General features: G+C 53.5%; 1 protein-coding gene across 1 annotated transcript in view; it reads right to left on the bottom strand.

Annotated features, from left to right (window-relative positions):
• Window positions 1–892: 892 nt before the first annotated feature.
• The window catches only part of Adamts16 (ADAM metallopeptidase with thrombospondin type 1 motif 16), a 124110-nt gene continuing 101074 nt past the window's right edge, over window positions 893–23928 (bottom strand). The window contains exons 19-23 of the mRNA XM_026401937.2: window positions 14301–14502; window positions 13973–14167; window positions 11664–11888; window positions 1729–1876; window positions 893–1008 (exon numbers count right to left, since the gene is read on the bottom strand). Of these exons, the coding sequence (XP_026257722.2) occupies window positions 893–1008; window positions 1729–1876; window positions 11664–11888; window positions 13973–14167; window positions 14301–14502 (886 nt within the window). The remainder of the gene's footprint in view (window positions 1009–1728; window positions 1877–11663; window positions 11889–13972; window positions 14168–14300; window positions 14503–23928) is intronic.

The raw sequence follows: 23928 nt of genomic DNA, 5'->3' as shown, positions 1-23928 counted from the left end.
GAAAACCCCACGACACACAAAATCAGACCGCAAGGCTTCCGGTTATGACCACACAGGCTGCTCCGCAGACATCTCTCATGGCAGGAACCCCTGTTTCCGGGAGAGTCAGATCTTGCTGTAACCTGTACATCCAATCCATCACTTAAAACAGAAAAGCACTAAGAAACAGGTTCGAATAGGAAACCTCGCGGGTAAGTAACTGAGAAAGATAAAACAGTAAGTATGAAGGTCTCTCCTCCAGCGCCTGCGTCTGAAGGGGAAGAGGCCCTTGAGCAGGGATTTCCCTCTTTGGGTTCATAAGCAATGTCCAGATCAGGGGCCTGGGGGCACCTGAGGGATGACCTAAACTCCCGTGGCCACTGGGGTAGGAGGGGGAACCTGGGCAGAGCGAGGGAGCTCCACAGCACCTGCCCCTCCAACCCTGAGTGCAGAGGGGCCTCTGAGGTGGGGCGGGAGGCTGGTATGTTAGTGACAGGTATTTGTGCACTTTTCTTATTTCACAGCCTCCCCTTCATTTTACAAAGCACCAATCGTTTCGTGTTCAGCATGCTCAGCTCTGCCTGTCTTTGGACTGATTTAGCTGGAACGTAAGTGTGGGTGAGCACTGCTTCTCCTGCTTCACAGGGTGGGCCCTCCTGCCTGATATGCCAGAGGTTAGCCCACAGGGCCCCACAGGTCACCCCAACAGGAGACTGTGCACTGCATGGGCACGGGTATGCATGTGCCTCACCCTGAAACACTTGTGCATGCACTCTGGGTCAAAGGGCCTAGCACTGTGTTCCCTGTTTCAGCCGAAGCTTCCTTGGAGGCATCCCACTCTGGATGGCACAGCGACTCTGTGCTGAGACTCCTCTGCTGCTCAGTGTCTTCTCTGCGCGGGGGCCGGTCCGACTCACAGGTTGGACTTGGAGCAAGTCTTGCAGCACTGCTTGCCGTAGAATTTGTGGCTGCACATCCCATGCTGAGGCACCAGGTGGCACCAGTGGAAGTAGTCTTTGCAGAAGGTGTCTGGAAACAAGCACACTCTACGTTAGCCAAGTGCACTGAGCACAGCATCAGCAGACCTCTGCTTGCTAATAACGGCAGACTTATCATTGGAGGGCAGCTCTTCAGGTCTAACAGAGACCTGTAGAACTTCTACTTTTCCCAAGACTTGTGGGAGTTTCTGGAACAATTCTGCTCTTCTTTTTGTGTTACATGCACCCACCCAATCACCCATCCCCCAAGATGATGGGTTCTCTAGGACTGAATACCAACTGCCTTCTTCTCTGGGTGAGCCCATTCCTTGTCCCCTGTTCCATTTGCTGTCAGAGGAACCATGGCAGATTGCCAGCTCTGCAGCTGCCTCAGGCATGGGTGGTGTTTTGAGACCATTAGAAGAAAGTGAGACCTTTGTGTAATGCAGGGTGAAAAGCTCCCTGAGTTAAATTTTTCTTCTTCGAGTATTGTAAATAGCCTTGCCAGAGTCAGGAATCATATGCCTTTTAAGGTCAGACTTACATCACAAACAGCTCTGTCTTCCTCAGGAGGCATGAGGATGGCAGAGGCCTGCTTTGTAAGTATTTTATTATAAAACCGGAGGATGAAGTGACAAAAAAGAAAAGGCAAAATGGACAGAAGGCCCAACTCTGGATCCCTCCAGCCGTGGGCACCCCCACTTCCACAGGCCTTCCAAGGAACCACTCCTGACCTGACACCCCCATCCCACACGAGGGCTCCAGTGCTCACCTTTCTTCTCTGGGATGGTGCAGAAGTGAGTGTTGCAGGCCAGGGAGGACTCAGGCTTCTGGTGTGGTGAGCAGTCGGAGGCTGGCCGGCCCCCTGCCATGCACTGCACAGAACGCCTCTGCACACCTCCCCCACAGCTGGCTGAGCACTGCGAGAACAACATAGAACGGTCACCAGGCTGCCAGGTCCCAGCACAGGGCTGGCATCACTGTGCCCACCCACCAAAGAAGGCAGCTGTTGCATGCCAGCACATCTTTAGTGAGGATGAGGGTCAATAAAAGGCATCTGAAGTGATGCTCAGCCCCAATACAGACGAACTGGCCCTGCTCACCCCCTCTCCAAGAGTGCTTCATGCTGGGCACTGGGTTGGGCCCCTGCAGGAGCATTCTGAGCCAGCACGTGACCCTTCCAGGTGCTCAGGTGGGAGGTATGACTGAGGTCACTCAGGCTGGGGTTTCAACAGCCACAGCCTGAGGGAACTCCTGAGATCAGGCAACTCTGGGGCAGAGTACACTTGGTAAAAATAATTATACCAAATAATAATGGATATTCATGGATTGGCATGTTATCTCCTCAAACAGGCAATAGGGAGAAAAAAAAATACACTTAGGTTCCAACCTCCAAGAAGGTTACCCATGAGTTATTCTTTGATTACAGAACAAGAGGATCCCCTCTTTGGTTTCTATTTGAGTATTTGAGAGAACATTGCTGATGTCAGACCCAGAAGCAGGGCAAAGGTACTTTCTTACCTGTTGGTTCTCCCCTGACTCTTAGGGCCTACACCAGCCCTGGCTACTGTGAAATGCAGGGTTCCTCTTCCTTCCCCTCCCAAGCATCCCCTTGCCCAGGTGGTCTCCCTCTATGACTGTGGTTGCTGCCCAGGTCCTCGATTAACTTCAGGTATGGACAGAGGGGAAAGGTTATCATAAGCCTGGAGTGTTCTTGGGGAGCCATTGATGGTCTGATGAATGCAGGAAATGGGTGCATTTCTGGTGATGCCAGGTTGCTCTCTGTGTCCGATGTAAAAGAACCAGTCCTTCAGGGAATGTCCTCACTCAGCCACCCTTCAGGTGGTCCTCACTGGGAAAGGCTCCATGAGCCAGCTCCTGGTCACTGCTCCTCCCCAGGCTTACCGGCTGCAGTGCCTGGGTGGTTCTGCCAGCTGCAGGGATCACTGCTCATTGTGCCTGGCCCTTCACATCCCAGGGCTCTGGGCAGAAGCAGAGAAGGAAGGGGTGTGCCCAGTAGATGATCCTTCATCAGCTGGCTGGGTGCACACACCACAAACTGTGAACTGGACCCATCCAAGATCCACTGGGGCAAAGAAATCAGGGGGTAAGTGACTAGAGAGGCAGCGGAACCTGGACCATTGTGATTAATCCACCTCAAAAGGCCACTACACAAGTGTAGACTAAATCACGTACGAGGCGCTCCAACCAGGCTACCAGCTCAACAGTGTCAAGGTTCAATCCATGAAAGAAGCACCTGCAGAAGATGGCCAGGATCAGGGGTCAAAACCCCGGGTGTGTGGTGCCAAACTAAGTGGGTGCTTAGCTTGAAGGGATCACGCTGTGCAAACCTGGGGACATTCATGACCAACACTGCTCGCCCAAACCTTGAAGACCACGTCCTGGAGTCCCGCTGCAGCCTGTCACAGGAGAGGCTGTGAGGGCTCTCCATGGCTGGCACCAGCCCACGTGAGCAGCCAACCTGAGGCCCAGCTGTCTTTGCCTCTCTAGGATCTGCTGCAATCAGCACTTTCAAAGTGACCCTAAGTCCCCTGGAAGAGCAACCAGGTGATGGAGTAAGTAAAACGTCTTCCTGTACCCTCGGAAGGGAGAGGAGGGAACACTGTGACTCTAAGCTGAAGGAGTCATTCGCTTTCTGCTCTCTGGTTAAGGCAGAGCAGGCCCTGGGCCTCTGTCTGGAGCATTTCTCGGAGGCTTAGCCCTCACTTCAATACCAGTTTCAGCAAAAGTCACCAATAATTCAGTTTCAATATATGTCCATGGCAAATGAACAAATAATGATACGGGCAGATTCATGTCTGGTTTCTGAATTATCAGGGTCACCCATGAGAGAGCCAGACATTTCCTGTTGCTTACGACATCTTTCTGAGCATTCTGTGGAAGCATAGCTCTGCCTCTGTTCTGTGTTCTGCATGTCGGGGGTGCACCGAGGGCTTTGGGGCACGGATGTGCTGTGCTGAGGTGGCCATTCCCAGGGTCTCATTGGGCATATCCACATCTGTTGGGGTCCACAACATATTCATTCCATCCTTCAGGCTGAATTTCTTTCCTAATCAGCAGCTGGGGAAGAATTCTACTCTTGCTAAGGGTATTATGCCCACCTTAGCGATCAAGAGAGCTCTCCAGAGACTTTCACCAGTCATAAAATAATTAATATCTAGTTTGATTCATTTTTGTCATTGATTCTCTTACTCAACAAATATTGATCACTCATCTCTTCTGTACCAGGTATTATTCTAGGCGGCAGATACTCAGTGATGAACACAGCGACTGGCCCTGGCCTCAGGGTGCTTTAAAACCCAATTCTCAACATGTCTTTGGTGCAGCGGTGCATCAGCTGGGACCTTGAGGTCGTGCTGACTCTTGGCATCCCCCCTCCCCACATGGCTGGATGGGAATCTGCACCAGGCTCTGATGATTCAGACACACAGTAAGTATGAGAACCTTGGTCTAGAAAGGTTTAAAGTTCCCCAGGGAAAACCTACTTGTGGGATAAACAGCCTCTAAATTCCTCAAAATTTGCATCTCTTCATGTAAACTGGAGGAACTAAGATGGAAAGCTCCAAACTCTGAAAATATTTTGAAAAGAATGTTTTGAATCAATAAAGACATTATTACACAAGGAGATGGAAGGGAAATAAGAGACTTGAAAATGTGTGTTCATTTCTCTCCAGGAAGGAAGAAAATGCAAGTTGTTTGTCAACAGCACTAACACGGTGGCTCGGAACTCAGCAGGGTGTTTAGAACTCCCATTCCAGACTGTCCGCTGAGTTGGGCAGCCTCTGGTTCCCAGGCAAACTCAGCTAAGAAGCACCTGGACCCCTTGACCACCAAGTGAACTCCAGGGGTGGAGACCTGTGGGCCAGGCAGGGACAGGAAGAGACCAGGAGGCCACGGTTGGACAAGACGGGTGGGCAAGTCACTGAAACAGCACCACGGGGGAAAATAAGTCTCAGTGAAAAGACAGTCTGGACCCTGGACCTGAGGCTAAAGCTTTGGCTTCCTCCCCCAGCTTCATGAGACTCAACTGAGCCTCCTGCTGATGGCCCAGAGAGGCCTCCATGCTGCTCAGTCACAGTGACCTGCTCATCCAACCCCCACCCAGGGCCAGTTGTTGGCTCCTTCCCCAGACCACAGTTCTCACTTTTGAATGTGCATGGAATCACCTGGAGGACCTGTTGAATAGACTGCTGGGTCCACAACAAAAACCTGAGCTTGGGCTGGTGTGGGAGGCATCTGGGAACCTATATTCTAACAATGTCACTGTGGCTACAAGTGGGGACACGCTGGGGGAGCTGCTGCCCGAGGTTTTCAGTTCCATTGGCTGTGCTGTTCCCTTTTAGTTTTCAGAAACGACCTCAGCTACCTCTACCTCTAACAGAAAGGGTCCACAGAGTCAAAGTGTTCTGACTGTGAATGCTGAACCAGATCACCCTTTAAAAAGATAGAGGCTCAAGATCATTGTATTGTTTTGAGCAACTAATAAAAAACATAGTAGAAGACAGAAAAAATAAATAAATAAATAAAAAGATGGAGGCTTTTTCCAAAGTGTGGCCCTTGCAAATGCCATCATCCCTCATTCTCAATGGGCTGCTTCTTACTCCGGCCGGTTGTAGCCTTGGAGAAGACCCTGTGGCCCCTTATTTAAATGAAACCTTCTGTGCACAAAACTCCCCCCCCCCAACACAGTACAGCCCCAAGTCCCAGCAGCTCTGCAGGATCAGTGTGGACATTCTTTAAGGTCCACTTCTCCTACTGGTATGGAGGCTCCCCAACAGGACTGGGCTGTTGATGGGTGAGCGCACCCTGGCCTGGTTGTGAGATGTGGTGGTGGGGTGAGGATACAGAGCAGGACCACCCTGCACTCCAGTGGGCTCTGCCAGGGATGGGCAGCATCTCACAGAGCTGGCACCTTCCTGCACCCAGAGAGCCTCTCCTTGCCTCCTTTCCTGTTGTCCTCAACCCTGCCCAGCCTGAAGCCATGGCGGTGAGCCCAAGACTCCCAATTGCCAAGACTCTGTCCAGCTGGGAAGATGGAAGAGATGTGGAAGAGTCACTGCAGTATCCAGGGGGACGGTCCTTCCCAGGCACCAGCAGTGAGCGTCTTCTGGCAGTTCCAGTATGGAGTCAGCTGCCTTGGGATGACATTTATTCCTCGGCTGGGAGACCACCTTGCTGTTATCAGAAAAATGCTGTTATCAGAAAAATGCTGCAGATCCAGGTTGGATCTCATATTCGCACCCCTCCAGTGGGACTAACATAAGACATGTCCTGAGAACACATTATTCAAAATGGTGAAGAGCCCGATTCTCTCCCTTCTGAGAGTCTAAGACACAAGAGTCTCCCGTGTCACTAGTGATCTGATGTCTGATTTTAGAGAGACCAGCGGCTCACTTTAGGAGGCAACACAATGAGGTGAGTGGGAAAGATGGTTACTCTCAGTTATTAGTAAGATAAACCAAAGAAAAGCAAATAATAATGTTTGCTTCTAGCGCTTTTTTGTTTTTAAATGAGAGAAATACTTCTTTTCTAGGCCATTGAGCTTTGTGGAAAAATGCCATGGAACATGGTGACGACTGCCCTACCTTGTCACTCAGAGGACACATTGAGATCATGGGGCTTCTCGCATGGGATAGTTTGTCCCCCAAGCACAGGGGACAGTGAATACCTAAGTACTTGCCCACTTCCGAGGGCCACAGGTTTCTTGCTTTCATCTCCTGCCTGTTGTGTCTCCACTGAGAGGTCCCATTACATTTCTCCTTTGAGGTGCCGTTTTCTGCTGGGCCTCCATGCATTCTCTGCCTTCAACTCTAGAGCTTCTTTGCACTGTAACTTGTCCCTCTGTTCCAGAGACAAAATGCCAACTCGACTGAGAATGGAACCAGGCAGGTCTCAGTGGCCTGACCCAGGGCAGCTTCTGGTGGCTTATGCTGCAAACCTGAGTTGAGGAGCTTTGGGCTGTAGCTGTTGTGCCAATTCAGTCCGTCACAAGCCCAACTCCCTTGAATTCAGGAGGTGTGTACCACGGCCCGTCAGTGGTGGTGAGCTGTTCTTGCCTGGTCCTGGCCACACTGGCAGCTGTGAGGACGAGGGTGCGGGTGCCCTTGTTAGAGGTTGGCATTTCGTACTGCATCAGAGCCACAGTTACCAGGGTGAAAAACCCAGCGCTCCGTCTGTGACATGGCTGCTCACTCCTCACAGTGCAGCGTGCTCCTCCATCAATCTGTGCACAGTCCTGGTAAAGGGCTCCCAGAGAGAGAGCTGGGGCCCCCGCACACTCAGCAGGGCCACATTCATCTCTGTCATGTGGAGCGAGACACAGTCCAACAGTGATCCCGCTTAAGCCGTTCCCAGACCAAACAGTGTGGGAACCACCTGACTAAGCCCACATGACTAAAATGATCTGGGCCAGTGCTTCACCACGCCCACGGTAAAATGTGGGGATAAGCAACACCATTAGATCTGCAGAAGCCCCACAGAGCAGACCAGGAACAAGGACCTTCAATTTCTAAAAGAATAAGCCTGTCTGGTGGCAGAGCTCAGTGGTCACCGGCCATTCACCTCACTGGCAACGTCCCAGTTTGAGGGCACAGCCATGGGTACAAGTGCTCACGGCAAGCGTAGCCCCTTATCACCTTTCCAAAAACAGCTGCAGTCTCCTAACAGTGGATGAGGCACAGTGGATGGAGACTTTAGTCAGCTGGTGGCAAAAATCATATATTAGACAACCAGACGGGATGCTTCAGACTTGCAAAAACGATTGAAGATGTCCTTTTGGTTTTAGGTTTGGGTTTGAGTTAAATATTAGTAAACCTTGTTTTACTCTTTCTAAATGTGCTGGCTGGCTCCGTGCTGAGCAGTCGGGGTTAACAGCTGGAGTTGGGGACAGGACTCACTTTAGGATCCTCAGTGTCCTTCCCTGGTGAGGACCAGACCTGGGCTCGTCATTACTGCATACCCAGAGCATCAGTGGGGTGAAGTATGGCGTCGTGTGGGGGGATTTTAAACTGTTATTATTCTAATGAGCTTTTATCTAATTCTGAAAAACATTCCATGATGGACTTAGTTGGTTCTGTTAAGATGTCTGTTTTCTTTGGGCTTCAGTAAAATACAAACAAAGGTGTGTGTGTGTGTGTGTGTGTGTGTGTGTGTGTGTGTGGTTTTTGTTTTTGGTACTGGGGATTGAAGTCAAGGGCATTTAACTACCGTCACACCCCAGCCTTTTTTATATTTTATTTAGAGACAGGATCTCACTAAGTTGCTTAGGGCCTCACTAAATTGCTGAGGTTGGCCTTGAACTCGTGATCCTCCTGCCTGAGTCTCCTGAGCCCCTGGGATTACAGGCATGCGCCACGGTGCCTGGCCAAAGTGTGTTTTCATTTCTGTCAAATTCCTTGGTTCATCTCGGGCTGGGTTTAAGTGAAAGGATGCTAAGCACCAGCTGCCAACAGAAGGCACCAGTGGGTGGGTGGGTGCAGGCCGTTGCCCTGGTTTGGGGGGATCAGGAGAACCTAGAGGGAAGGCACCAGTGGGCCATCGCCTCAGCTGTCCTGGCAGCTGGACTGCACAGCAGGGCCCCTGGAGGCCTTGACTGCACCTGACCTTCTGGAGAAGCAGGTGGAGGAGGAGCTGTGGCTTCCAGAACAGAGGCATCCTCTTCACATGCCCATGGGCCCAATGCCCGGCTGGGGCCATGAGGGACATGGAGCTGAGGAAGACAGCCATAGCCCATGGCAGCTCACCCTCTGGGGGCCAGGAGGAGACCCCGTGGGGCAAGGAAGGCCCTACATGTCTTAGCTCCCTGGGGCTGCTGTGCTAAACCTCTGCCTGTGTGCTGGACCTGCAGAAACTTGTTCTCATTTCACATGTTCTGGGGGCCACAGGTCGAGTCAAGGTGTCGGCACAGAGGTGGTTCTTCTGGGGTTCAGAGGGGATCCTCTCACCCCTTGCCTGGAGTCTGGTGGTGCTGGCCACCTGTCACCTTGTCTCTGCCTCTCCCTCATCTCATGTCCCCTCCCCCATGAGTCTCTGTGCTCATGGGACTGTCTCATAGTAGCAGTTCCCAACCCAATTCCAGGTGTCCTCACTCTAACTAATGTCACCTGCATCTATTTCCAAATGAGATCACCTCCTGAATTTCTGGGTGAACATGAGTTTTGGGAACATTATTCAAAGCAGGACACTGCTCTTGGGGCAGGGCACTTCCCCTTGAGGGGTCATGCCCAGTGGCAGGCTGACAGGAAAGGGACTCACGGTGGGCAGTGCAGCCTGTGTGCCCCCCACCCACCATGGGGAGGAAAAAGCCTAAGGAGAGAACCAGGTTGGGGAGAGCTGGTCACTGTCAGGGAACCAGACCCCAGGCTGGCTAAGCATGTGAGACACAGTGGGTTGCTCAGCTCAAGGCTCTGTCCATTCTTGGACCTCACCCCTGGCCACCTGCTCAGTGAGCCCCTGACCCCATGGACACAGATTTCCTTCCCAGGATAGGTTGTGTAGGCAAGTACCACCTGGCCTGTGGAGTGGGCTCTGTGGCCTTGCCCAGTGGGTCCAATCACAATTCTTCAATCCTTCAAACATACTCAGATCAGCTTGGTTACTGGAGTCTACGGGTCTGGGGACATGGCGCCTGGCGGGATGTGAACTGTGGGTGACTTTTGATGAGTCAGTGGCTGCCCTTGGTTTGCTTTCTCCAGGAGCTCCCCTCATGCACCTGACATGCACATGCACGGAGACAGCCTGGACCTCCTGACCCCACCAGCCTGCTCTCCAGCTCAATCCTGGGAATCTGGGGGGACACACCGGCAGGCAAGCTGGCATTGTCTTTGGCTATCAGGGATGATGAGCTACGAGTGGGTCCCTTGGCAGAGCCTGCCACGCTGGCAGACAATGAAAATGAACCTCACTACAAGGGCATCCCCTCCCCTGCGAGGAGTGGGCTCTCCAACAAGGCCTGAAGCAGCTGCCCCAGTGTACTCATTGGACTCGTTTCCCTGCAAATCCACCCACTCATCAAGCATTCCCTGAGCGTGGGCTGGGTGCAGTGCTAAGCACAGTATAGCACGTGCACAGCATGTACATACGTGGATATGTGCACACGTGGTGTTCATACGTGTGCAAGTGCAGTACATAGAACGTATGTGTAAAACACCTAGCAGATGCTTTCACCTGTGACCTGTGGCTAAACATCGTCCCCATGGTGATCTGCAGGGATCTCCCCTGCCTGGGCCTGCGGCAGCTGCATGAGGCTCCAGGTGGGAGGGGCGGGCACCTGGGAGGTTCCAGATGGCAGCTGTGCTGTGTGCACACTTCCTTTATCAGGCCTGGGGGGCTGGGGGGAGTGCATGCTTCCTCAAGGGGCCGCACCCTCCCTGGGCGCCCTCCCTTACTGACGCTGGGAGCCCAGAGTAACACTGGCTGTGATGCAGGCTCCTGGGACAGGCTGGCACAAGGAGAGTGAGTGGACAAACTGGGAGAGGGGTGCTTGGTCACTGTCCCAGCAGGTCCCCTTTGTGGGCAGTGACAGGAGTTGGACCAGGGGAAGACCATTCTCTGGCACCAGGCACTGGAAAGACCATTTGGGAAATGTCCTTGGAGAGAGACCTGAACCCTGGAAGGTCCTTCTGGAAGTGACGTGGCACAGATTCCAGCCCGTGTTCCCTGGGGTTGGGTGCTGGAATCCACAAGGGCACCAGCTGGGGCTGCAGGAAAGCCCTGGGTGGGGCGTCCTGATGCCCCTGTGCATCTGACAAACTTGGGACTTTACCTCGGGTATGTTGGAGCAATGTACCTGACAAGCTTTGGGACACTGGCCAGGGACGGAGGTGTTTCTGTAAGAGCCCACGGCTCACTCTGCTGCCAGCCGACCAGACAGTCACAAAAGGGAAATGTCCCTGAGCTGGACAGATGCGAGGCTAGACTGCTGGCCAGTGGAGCAGGGGTTGCATGCAGGGCCTCAGCACCTATGGGCTGTGTCCTCCTGGCCTGTGGCAGGAATCCCAGCAGGTGGGAGAGGAGCTAAGCGTGGTTCCAGACAAGAGGGGATCCAGAAACCAAGGGCCTGGGAAGCAGGACCCCAGACCCAGAGAGAGCCGAGGCTGCTGGGAACCCAAGCAGGAAACAGGATGAGGGATGGAGGTAGGACAGTCTCGGCCGAGTTCTTCCTTAGAGTGGAGGACGTGTGGGAAGAGGAGGAGGACGGCATGAGAGAAACCCCGAGGGAAAACGGTGGGCACTCAGCAGAGGCCAGCCAGCTCCCAGCGCACAGGCAGGCCACTGTGTTCCCAGGGTGTCGATGGCCTCTCTACTTTTTATAGCCTCGTGGTTAAACTACAAACTGACAGCTGGTGACTTCCGCCAGATCTCACACTTCTTCCCATCCACACCCCTCTCTGAGAAATCCTGCCCAGCTAGGACCAAAACCATCACATTTCTTTACACTTAATGGGACAGAAATTCAGAACAATACCCGCGGGGCCTGTAGGGCTGAGTGACATCTGGAGTCCCTCCTCAGAACGAAATGCCCAGGAAAGGGGCCACCTGCACATGCTGGAGAGAAAGGTCATGGGGTGGCCAGGTGGGCTCGGGCAGCACACCTCTGCAGAGAGCCCCCCACACCTCCCACAGGCCACCAGACCCTGGGGCCGGGAGCCGTGCCACTTCCCCAATAGGATGCTCAGGGCCTCTTACCTGGGACCAGGGCGAGGCCACCCAGCTGCCCCGTGGGGGCCCTGCGGCAGCCTGTAGGGGGTACGCAGGGCATGGGAACAGCGCACAGGGGCGCGCCAGCTCCAGGTCAGGCTTTGGCACGTGCAAGCACTTCCTGGAGGCCAGCTCGCGGTACTTCCCTGAGACGTACTTCTCAGCACACTTTAGGAATCGTTCCTGGGTCCCCCTCTCACACGTGGCAGAGCACTGAAAGAGGAAGCAAAAGACGGCTTTTTTTTTTCTTTTTTCAAAATCAGCGGTTGTAATGTCTTCTCACGATATTAGCTGGAAAATTTATATGAATATAGACATTTGGTGGCAGTTTTGGGGCCTTGGCATTCTGAAAGGCATGGTGGATCCATCACTTTCACCAGGAGGATCTTGAGTCACCGTGGTATCTGCTCATAAGCAGGGGCAGGGCCGTCAGGAACTACTGTAGGAATGATTCTGAAGCTACTGTTTCTCTGAGAGGTTAGAACATTGGGCTCTCACTGATTAAGAAGTAGAGAAATGTTATACACAGAGGACATGAGATAAACGACACAGACCCACCGATTGATTCAGCCACCCAGCTTCAGGCATGCTGTGGGTCCCTAAAGCAGAGAGAGGTAGAGGCAGCCAAGGGCTCACAGATCTTCCCCAGAAAACGGGGTGCTGCCCGTGAAGACAGCAGCATGAATTGAGAGAGCAAAGCACATCTCTTTGCTCCCTCCAAGGTATGCACTAAGCCTGGGCTGTGCCTGCCACCAGCAGCCTGAGGGCACAGAGAGACCCTGGGCAAACAGCACATTGGGCAGAAGTCTGCAGCCGCCCGTCAGGCAAGAACAAGACATGCTGCTTCCCCCAGCCAGGCCAGGGGCTCTGAGAGGAAGCCTGGTCCCCAGTGTTGGTGACTTGGGCTGGGGGACAGTGGGTGAAGCTGAGAAGCCCAAGGACCGCCGGGCTGAACTGCTAGCAGGTGGCCTAAGCAGAGGGACCAGGTGGCAACACCTGCCCAGCTCTGACCTCATACCCCCAACCTTCACCTCGCAGGTGTGTCTTCTGTGTGTCCTGATGTCACAACAGCGATTGCACTGAAATAATCATCTAGGTTGTTTAGTGGACCATGCCTCAGAGAGAAGCTCTGGGGTGTGTATGTGAGTGTGTGTGTGTGTGTGTGTGTGTGTGTGTGTGTGTGTGCATGCTCGCTGGTGCATATTCCGTTTCTGGCCAAGGGTTTTCTGTCTGGACCCAGCCCACAGCCTGCACAGCCCAAGCTGCTCACTCCACCATTAGGCTCCAAGGGCATGCACAGCCGACATATTTTTTCTCATGACGTAGGATTCTGTCCGGAGACACTGGATCCTGTGCCTGGGTGAAAGAGAGCCTAGTGCTCCTCATTAGCAATGACCAGCTTGCTCCGGTGAGTGAGCATGACCTTTCTAGTTTCTAGTGGCAAACATCAGGATTAAAGACCCTGCTCAGAGCTTTCCATTCTGAACAAGGCATTTCTGAAGGAACTTGGGGAAATGAGATACCTAGAGGGACCGTGTCTAACCCTGAGGAGTGTGGGACAGGGACGGCTGGGAGCTTGTTGCCTGCCTGTATGGACATGCAGAGCTGCAGCCCGGGAGGTGGAGACCCCTTGACACTCATGCGGATGGGTGCTCATTTGGTGGGCTGCTGCTGCCATTCTGTGGGTTGTAAGGTATTTGAGGTCCTTTAGGCTCACTTCGCCAAAGCAAGTCAAGAAGGCTTCCACACTCCAAAGCCATGCTTTCACTGTGGTCCCATTGTGATGGGGTCTAGGGTGGCCCCTGAAGCGGGCAGCACAGGATGGGAATTCCAGAGCGCTCAACACAGAGACGTCCCCTGGGAATATACAGACTGCCTACATCTCGGGAAATGAGACTTCTTTAACCTAAGTGATCCAGCTTCTTCCTGCTCTGCCCTGGGGGAGCATCTCCTAGAAATGGTCGCAAGTGTTCTGGAGTTAGGGGATGCTCTGGAACCCCCTATCACCACGAGGAGGGTCCCCTGTACTCACGCTTGTGCCCTGTTCTCACACTCCTGTCTGTGCTGGATGCTGACCGAGTGGGGCAGCACGGATGTCCCTGGAGGTGATGCTCAAGGACATGACTTAAGGAGTAGACCTGAGCTCAGGGAGGGCCTTGAAGAGGGGCTGGGAGATTCGGGACTTGGGCAGTGCAAGAAGCCAGGTGAAGGAAGGGGAGCAGGAAGCAGGGAAGCAGGAGAGGAGGGCGGCCCAGGAGGTGACTGGCGGGGCTGTTCCTGAGGACTGGGAGGCCTACCTTGGACCAGGCGGACACCAGCCACTGCAGCTTCTTGTGCTTGTGGCAGCGCTTCAGCAGGCAGGGCTCGTGAGTCCTGGGCTTGGGCTCCGCGGTGCAGGTGGCGTCGGGCAGCAGCTGTGCTCTGGCTGAGGGGTTGGTGCTCTTGCAGGCCACGGCCCTCTTCCTCCACCCCTTTCCGCAGGTTTGGGAGCACTGTGCACAAGAGCCGAGGGTCAGCCCCCAGCAAAGGAGGCAAAGGAAGCAGACGGTGCTGGGGCCCCTGCTGCAGGCCCTGCGTTCCATGGGGAGGGCCATCCACTGCCCCCTGGCTACACCACCCAGTTACCTCTGCCCAGGGCCCGGTGCTCCATGCAGGTGGGCAGCTCTGAGAGTTGCAGGCCTGCCGGCTGGAGGGCACAGACTGTGGACACAGGCTGGCCGAAACAGTCTGCGTCTTGTAGTTCGCCCGCTGTGTGCACCGCACAGGCCGGCTCTGAGTGCCCCCGCCACACGTCCGGCTGCAGGTGCTCCAGTTCCCCACGGACCAGCTGGGGGGTTGGCAGAGAGAACCACAGTGAGGGCACAGATGTGTCCTGGCCCCAGGAGTGGAGGTTGGGTCTCTAATGGCTCAGTGTGTGGCTGGCATGGCTTCCGAGCTGCAGTCTGCACCTGTGTATGCTTTTCAACTACAATTTCCAATTTCTGCCCCCAAATCTGTCCTGATCCCACTTGCTCCTCCCATCTTACTGAGGGATCTGCCATTCTCTCCCCTTCCCTGGCTTTTGGGCTTCCTGGACTTGGAAATAACCCAGCTCAGAGCAGTGTATCCATTCTCTTTTATTAAACAGAAAGCTCCAAACATATTCAAAATAAAGGACCTTCACATTCCCTCCACTCAACTCCAACAAGTGTCAGTGTATGTCCTTATGCATGAGGCAACTTAAAGCAAATTACAGATGGAAATATTTCATTGTCTCTAAAAGATAAAAGTTCTTTGTTGTTTAACATAATCACAATATCATGATGACTCCTAAAACATCAAGTATACTTTTTTTTAACATTACTAAATATTCAGCATCTGAATTCCCAATAGTGTTATAAACATTCTGCTTATTAAAGCAAAATCCAAATAAAGCCTGTACTTTGCAATTGATTTGTGTGTCTTTCTTATCTTCTGTCTCTAGGTTCTTCCTTAATCCTGTTTACTTTTCTCTTTGATTTATCTGTGACAGAGCTGGGTTGCCTGCCTTACTGATTCTCCCTCTGCTGTTCTGCTGATGAGGGATGTTGTGAGTTTATGTCTCTGTGTCCCCCAGTCCTCTACCTTTCCTGTCCGTGGTTGGATCTCTCTTTGCTTAATTCAGGTCCAACTTGATTTCACATGACTGTTTCACAAGGGCTGATGTACTTTTCCAACAGCAGGTTCAGAATGTCTGATCACTTTCTTTTAAAGTTGATGCTATATAATGTGTTTTTTCCCCTCAAAGTCACAATATTATTTTTCTTCTCTGGTTATAAAAGTATCCCTTACAGATAGCTGTGTATACAGGTGATGGGAGCTGGGATGGAGGTGGGTCTGTGTCAGCCCAGTGGTGCCCACATTGGGTCTCGGTCAGTCTGAGCATGTCCACAGACTTCGCTGGCTTTGCACAAGCCCACCTGCGGCAAGGCTTTGTGTGCACACGGGAGGGGGCCATGCAGAGGAGGGGAGATCAGGAGGTCAATCATGGCCTGAATGAAGGTCAAACATGGCCACTGGGCTGAGGAGCCAAAGCAGCACCAGCGAGCCTGGTGAGGAGCTCTCAGGCACCAGACACACCTGCAGCAACCAGGAGCCTGGAACCTGCATGATTCAGAGAGTGAGGAGGGAGAAGCTGAGCCTGCCCTCACACCTCCTGGCACTGCCGCTGTCCCCGCACCCTGGCTTCTTGTGCTTTTGGTGTGTCTGTGTGAAAATGCATCTTCAGCGTGGCTGAGGCAGATTGTATATGCAACTTTTTATTCAGCATTTTAAAACTTCAATATTTAAATCAACCACTTTCCCACACAGCAAAGCCTTTGTAAATATATCTCCCGTGTCTCTAATACTTCAAAACATGGACCAAGCACAAACCCAAGGACACCAGGACCTAACGGCAAAGGACCGCTCTCCAGCTCCAGGAGACCCACAGACTGCCTGAAATTGTCAGGACTTCTGAGCAAACTGGCCAGGGCCTTTCCTCAAGTCCACAGGGAGGCCGTTACCCAGGTGATGTTAAAGCCAAGATTTGGGTTCTTCTGAAAGTCCTGAGAGTGGCTTGGTGGGGTGGAACCTCTAGGGAGAGGGGGAAGGACGCACTTCCTGGGTGAGAAGCGGGAGCTATCCCCCCCAGAGCCCTTTATGGCCCCCTCACGAGGCTCCACGTGGACCCAGCAGGGCCTCGGTAATTTTATTGCTTTAATTTGGAGAAACCTGAACTGACCCAGGCTGGGTATTTTTCCTGAGAAGATTCCATGATGGTTTTAAGAAAATGGTCAAAAGACTGTAGCCCAAAATTTTGTGCAATAAAAAGAAAACAGGCAAGGGTGGGGGACCCCTCCCACACCGAGAAGGGGAGCGCTTCGCGTCTTCAGCGTCCACAAGATGGGAGTTTTTGTCATCTGTGAAGCCAGTGCAACGTCACGTCCTCCTGGCGGAAGGCTGCTCTGGGCCGCCAGGCGGTGCTGAGTCTGCCCCTGGAACCTCTTGGTGGCCCCTCCGCCACGTCTGTGTGCTCTTGTTCCTTCTCACACTTGCTCTCAGTTCTGCAGCCTTATAAATCATGCTTGGTGTCCACCCCGGGCTGTGAAGGACGTCCTGGCTGCTCCTGGACTTTCCACCCACCCCACCGTCTGCTGTCCCCTCGTCTGAAGAGGTTCTCCCTGGGTTCATCCAGCCTTGCCCTTCTCTCCTAGGTCATAAGAAATCCTCTCGAACAAAGATGGTTCGGACTGCATCTGAAGGGCCCAGGTCTGCTTTGCTTCACACACAGGACTCTGGGGAAATGTCTTTGTTGAGCTCATGAAAAGGTCGGGATCCCCACCAGCTTCTGTGCTGGCGCCCGAGGGTCTCGCAGCTGGGTGGACTATTCGTAGCTCACCAGTGGCCACAGCTGCTTTATCTCAGTTTTCCTAAATCCACCAACTGGAAGGAAGTCAGAGGCTGGGATTCCTCAAACCAGTTGAGAGTACTAGACAGGACACGAGAGGACTTGGTCACCCGCCCACCATGGGAGCCTGCCAGTACTGAGGGGTCCACTGGCAGGGCACCGGGTGACTCTCAGTGCTCCAGGACAAGAGGCAGGAGTGGCTGCCATCACTGCTCAGCTCAGGTGGGATTCCCAGAACCACGTGCTCCAGGTCGCTGCCTGTCAACAGTTGCTAGCACTGGGGACGGGGATGTCCACCAAAGGCCCACGTGTCAAAATCCTGGTTCCCCGGCGACAATCCTTAAGTAGGGAGCCTCCGGGGAAGTCTCAGGTGACAAGGGTGTGCCCTCAAAGGGGGTCATGGGACCCAGGCCTCCTTCACACCCGTTTCCCAGAGGAAAAGGGGCTTCCTGCCCCCCATGCGCCTGCCATGGTGCCTGCCTCCCCACAGGCCCAGAGCAAGAGAGCTGCTGGGTCTTGGGCTGACACCTCCAAAGCTGTGAGCCAAAATAAGCTAATGAGCTTCCACTCTAAGTTGATTTATTTCAAGTATTTTTTTTAGCGAAGTAAAGCTGACTCGTACAACGGTCACTAGACGTTTTTCAACAAAATGACGGACACCCCCGTCTTTCAGAATAAAAGCAACCCTTGGGCTTTGGTCAAGGACTATGTCCTCGACACTGCAGGTTTCGACAGGGGCTGAGGAAACCCCTGGTCAGGGAGCACCACGGGAGCGCTCGGGGTGCCGGGACAACAGTCCAGACCCAGAGCCCTGCCCTGACCTCTGCTGCCCATGGCTGAGCCCCAGAGCCAGGCTCGGCTGCTCTGGGCTTGGCAGCCTGAGTTTCCAGAGGACAAGGGGACACCACCTTCCTCCAGAACTTGGTCCCAGGTCCTTTCTCTCTGGCTCTTGTTGGGTTTTTAGGTGAAGCACTCTGCTGCGTTTTCAGTACTAACTCTTGGCTCCGTGCACAACTCTGGCTGCTCAGTAAACATGGGGGCACAGCGAGAGCACAGAAGCTGTCACACACCGTGAGAAGCCACCATGCGCTTCAGGTACTCGCAGCAGGGTGCAGAGGAGGACGTGGAGGTGTAGCCTTAGCACTTACTGCCGCGTGCTTCTTCAGCCTCCCAGTCAGACCAGGGTGCAGGTGGCTTTCCCACGTTGGCACCCCTGCCACTTCAGGTGGCTGTTCTTCACAGAGTAAGTCACCCCCCTGACTTCCTGACATGAGCTCCGATGGGTTCTACACGCGAACACGCACACAGACAGCCCCAGCAGCAGGAGGCCGAGTCAGCCGTGGTGTGGCCGGATGGGACAGGCATTAGCTGGGCCGTGAGGACACAAGGACCCTGTCCTCCTCTGAGTAATGACAGCGTTTTCACATGTGTAAGTGATTGGAGATCTACCACAGTTCTAAATGAAATGTTTTAAACGTAACAATTCCCACTCAAAAATAAACATATGCCGCTTTGAAAAATCTGCCTTTCCTTAGGAAAAAAAAAATCACTTAACGAGTTAATTTAAAGCCTGCCGGCAAGCTGCAGGCTGGTGGTGCCGCCCAAGGTTGCAGCCTTGGGGGACAGGAGGAGAGGAGTGGGTTTTCCAGCTGGCAGGTGGCCCGGCAGCTCACCTCTTCCTCCTCCCTGACTTGGGTTTATTGTTGTCTAGGTCATAGGGCATTTTGTCAGAACCACGTGGTGCCAAGTACACTCCAAGCTCCAAGCAAGCTCAGGTAGAAGTCCAGCTCTGAAAGAGCCCAAGGTCTTGGTAGGTGAGGGTACACGTCAGAGTCGCGAGCATCTAGTCGCTGGATTGAGCTGGGCTTGCGTGTGCTGATGTCTGGGCGACTCGGAGTCCTCCAATCCTTCCAACGCAGAGAGTAAGGGCCACAGGAATGAGGCCACGTGGTGAGCACGCTGTCCCTCCTCACTCAGTCGGCTGGCGCAGATGAGCTGGGCCTGGACTGGCCAGGACCTTCCAACTCTGTCTCCTGGATGGTTCTTCTCACAGCGAATGCGGGTCCAGCCTGCTCTTCCCATCAGAACAGAAAGCCCACTACTGGCAATGGTTGCCAGGGAACGGGGCCCAGAAACCAGGCCTTCGGGGCACGGCAGGACTCGCCGCTTGAGAGATCAGCTTTTTTCTTCAGCCTCAGAAAGTCAAAGCACTTACTTTGCCTTGTGAGACTCAGGAGAGATTTATCATGAGCCAGACACTCATGCAGGATGGTTTTCATGCTCCCTGGAGCATGCAAAGCCCAACTGGGGGACGCAAGACGCTCCCTGCAGAGGAGCCACTGTGGGCGTTGATTTTATGAACTGTGAGAGGCCAAATATGTAAAGTGGGCAGCGTGCTATTTTTACCAGGCTCCCCTGTCTTGCTGTCCTGTCATCAGATCTTATCTGATCAGAATCCATGGGACAGACAGAGCTTCATTTACGCAGGCAGCAGGGAGACAGGGAAATGGGATGAGACACGCAGGCAGGAAAGTCTGACCTCCGTGTTCAAAAGGGCCTTAAGAATTACCTGTTTCAAAAAAAAAAAAATCCCTCATGTGGGGTTTCTCTCTGCACAACACTGGGGGGTCCTGCCCTAGTGACTCCATGGTGTGTAGGACAGCAGTTCTCAGGCTGTGCCTGCCCTAGTGACTCCATGGTGTGTAGGACACCAGTCCTCAGGCTGTGCCTGCCCTAGTGACTCCATGGTGTGCAGAACAGCAGTCTTCAGGCTGTGCCTGTCCTGAGTGACTCCATGGTGTGCAGAACAACAGTCCTCAGGCTGTGCCTGCCCTAGTGACTCCATGGTGTGTAGAACAGCAGTCCTCAGGCTGTGCCTGCCCTAGTGACTCCATGGTGTGTAGAACAGCAGTCCTCAGGCTTCACCTGCCCTAGTGATTCCATGGTGTGTATGACAGAAGTTCTCAGGCTGCGCCTGCCCTGAGTGACTCCATGGTGTGTAGAACAGCAGTCCTCAGGCTGTGCCTGCCCTGAGTGACTTCATGGTGTGTGGAACAGCAGTCCTCAGGTTGTGCCTGCCCTAGTGACTCCATGGTGTGTAGAAGAGCAGTCCTCAGGCTGTGCCTGCCCTAGTAACTCCATGGTGTATAGAACAGCAGTCCTCAGGCTGCGCCTGCCCTAGTGACTCCATCCTGTGCAGAACAACAGTCCTCAGGTTGTACCTGCCCTAGTGACTCCATGGTGTGTAGGACAGCAGTCCTCAGGTTGTACTTACCCTAGTGACTCCATTGTGTAGGACAGCAGTTCTCAGGCTGCACCTGCCCTGAGTGACTCCATGGTGTGTAGAACAGCAGTCCTCAGGCTATGTGTGCCCTAGTGAGTCCATGGTGTGGACAGCAGTCCTCAGGCTGCGCCTAGTCTAGTGACTCCATGGTGTGCAGAACAGCAGTCCTCAGGCTGTGCCTGCCCTAGTGACTCCATGGTGTGTGGAACAGCAGTCCTCAGGCTGTCAGGCTGTGCCTACCCTAGTGACTCCGTGGTGTGTAGAACAGCAGTCCTCAGGCTGTGCCTGCCCTAGTGACTCCATGGTGTGTGGAACAGCAGTCCTCAGGCTGTACCTGCCCTGGTGACTCCGTGGTGTGTAGAACAGCAGTCCTCAGGATGTACCTGTCCTGAGTGACTCCATGGTGTGTAGAACAGCAGTCCTCAGGCTGTGCCTGCCCTGGTGACTCCATGGTGTGTAGAACAGCAGTCCTCAGGCTGCACCTGCCCTAGTGACTCCATGGTTTGTGGGACAGCAGTCCTCAGGTTATGCCTGCCCTGAGTGACTCTATGGTGTGTAGAACAGCAGTCATGAGGCTGTGCCTGCCTTGGTGACTCCATGGTGTGTAGAACAGCAGTCCTCAGGCTGTGCCTGCTCTGGTGACTCCATGGTGTGTAGAACAACAGTCCCCAGGCTGTGCATGCCCTAGTGACTCCATGGTGTGTAGAACAGCAGTCCTCAGGCTGCACCTGCCCTAGTGACTCCATGGTGTGTGGAACAGCAGTCCTCAGGCGGTTCCTGCCCTAGTGACTCCATGGTGTGGACAGCAGTCCTCAGGCTGTGCCTGCCCTAGTGACTCCATGGTGTGCAGAACAGCAGTCCTCAGGTTGAGCCTGCCCTGAGTGACTCCATGGTGTGTAGAACAGCAGTCCTCAGGATGTACCTGTCCTGAGTGACTCCATGGTGTATAGAACAGCAGTCCTCAGGCTTTGCCTGCCCTGAGTGACTCCATGGTGTGCAGAACAGCAGTCCTCAGGCTGCACCTGCCCTAGTGACTCCATGGTGTGTAGGACAGCAGTCCTCAGGCTGTGCCTGCCCTGAGTGACTCCATGGTGTGTAGAACAGCAGTCCTCAGGCTGCGCCTGCCCTGAGTGACTCCATGGTGTGTAGGACAGCAGTCCTCAGGCTCTGCCTGCCCTAGTGACTCCATGGTGTGTAGAATAGCAGTCCTCAGGCTGTACCTGCCCTAGTGACTCCATGGTGTGTGGAATAGCAGTCCTCAGGCTGCACCTGCCCTGAGTGACTCCATGGTGTGTAGAACAGCAGTCCTCAGGCGGTTCCTGCCCTAGTGACTCCATGGTGTGTAGAACAGCAGTCCTCAGGCTGCGTCTGCCCTGAGTGACTCCATGGTGTGTAGAACAGCACTCCTCAGGCTGTATCTACCCTGAGTGACTCCATGGTGTGTAGGACAGCAGTCCTCAGGCTGCACCTGCCCTGAGTGACTCCATGGTGTGTAGGACAGCAGTCCTCAGGCTGTGCCTGCCCTGAGTGACTCCATGGTGTGTAGAACAGCAATCCTCAGGCTGTGCCTGCCCTGAGTGACTCCATGGTGTGTAGGACACCATTCCTCAGGCTGCACCTGCCCTGAGTGACTCCATGGTGTGTAGAACAGCAGTCCTCAGGCTGCGGCTTCCCTGAGTGACTCCATGGTTGCAGAACAGCAGTCCTCAGGCTGCACCTGCCCTGAGTGACTCCGTGGTGTGTAGAACAGCAGTCCTCAGGCTGCGTCTGCCCTGAGTGACTCCATGGTGTAGAACAGCATTCCTCAGGATGTACCTGTCCTGAGTGACTCCATGGTGTGTAGAATAGCAGTCCTCAGGCTGTGCCTGCCCTGAGTGACTCCATAGTGTGTAGAACAGCAGTCCTCAGGCTGTGCCTGCCCTAGTGACTCCATGGTGTAGAACAGCAGTCCTCAGGCTGCTCCTGCCCTGAGTGACTCCATGGTGTGCATAATAGCAGTCCTCAGGCTGTGCCTGCCCTAGTGACTCCATGGTGTGTAGAACAGCAGTCCTCAGGCTGCGCCTGCCCTGAGTGACTCCATGGTGTGTAGAACAGCAGTCATCAGGCTGTGCCTGCCCTAGTGACTCCATGGTGTGTAGAACAGCAGTCCTCAGGCTGTGCCTGCCCTAGTGACTCCATGGTGTGTAGAACAGCAGTCCTCAGGCTGTGCCTGCCCTAGTGACTCCATGGTGTGCAGAACAGCAGTCTTCAGCCTGCGTCTGCCCTGAGTGACTCTGTGGTGTGTAGAAGAGCAGTCCTCAGGCTGTGCCTGCCCTGAGTCACTCCATTTTGCAAAGCAATAGTTTGCATAATTTGATCCAGTTTCAGTTTAATAGCTAAGGTTGGATGAGTCTATACCTTTTTTGTTCAAGTAAATAACCACCATAAAACAAACTGATAAATAAATTAAGTGTGCTTATTAAGAATCACGACTGTGAGTTATCAAATCAATCAGAAGCACATGGATGCAGGGATATGTCAAACTCATAACAGAATAACCAGGCCCATGAGCTTACTGAATACACCAGATCACCGAGATCACCACAAGATATACCTGGTCACTAGAGACCCACAGACCTGGTAGAACAATTCAGGGATGGGGTTAGCCCTGAAGTTCTGAATCACTTTCACCCATTTTGTACTTCAATTCCTTGTATTAAGGTTGTACTGATTTTGTTTTTAAACCATAATAGAAATAGTATGTGCTAATAGAAAATCTGAAGGGTAAAGTCTGATGGATAGGTTCTTCTGTGAATGATGGAGGCCTTCATTCCCTGTCACTAACACCTCAGCTCCTCCCTGGGCCACCTCCCTGCCTCTGCACAGCCCTCCTGGTTCCGAAGATTGTGCCCTGGGGCTGGGGTTCCAGCTCAGTTATAGAGCCCTGCATGCCATCCCCAGCACCACAAAAACAAAACAAACAAAAACAACCCACAGCCGGGCGCATTGGTACATGCATGTAAGCCCAGAGGCTCTGGAGGCTGAGGCAGGAGGATTGCAAGTTCAAAGCCAGCCTCAGCAAAAGTGATGCACTAAGCAACTCAGTGAGACTCTGTCTCTAAATAAAATACAAAATAGGCCTGGAGATGTGGCCCCTGAGTTCAATCCCTGGTACCCACCCCCCAAAACCCAAAACACACAGAAAGAATCCCACAAAAACAGTCCTGCAAGAGGCCCTGGCCCATACTCAGCTGAGCTTCTGTGAATGCAGAGTCCAGTAGGTGTGAGATCCTAACCAAAGGGCCATAGAGGTCTACACAGACATCCCTGCCCCGGGAGGCTCTGGGATGCAGTGTCTCACCTTGTCCTTGCATTTGGACGTGAAGGGTGGTGATAATGGATATTCACAACTGGGGATGCTGCCAGGTGATCAGGGTTCCTCTTACGCACAAAGTGGCTGCCACTGGGCAGGGGCCTGTAGCCTCCCACAGGAGTCTCCTCCGTCTTCTCTCAGGAGGTTAGAGCAGGGGCATGTTTGTCAGGTTGGCCTTTGTCTTGGTGGCTCCCTACACCTATTCCATTCT

Source organism: Urocitellus parryii, chromosome 1 (genome assembly GCF_045843805.1).
Source record: "Urocitellus parryii isolate mUroPar1 chromosome 1, mUroPar1.hap1, whole genome shotgun sequence".
Taxonomy (NCBI): Eukaryota; Metazoa; Chordata; class Mammalia; order Rodentia; family Sciuridae; genus Urocitellus; species Urocitellus parryii.
Note: the sequence above shows the minus strand (reverse complement) of the source record. Positions and strands in the feature narration are given on the sequence as shown.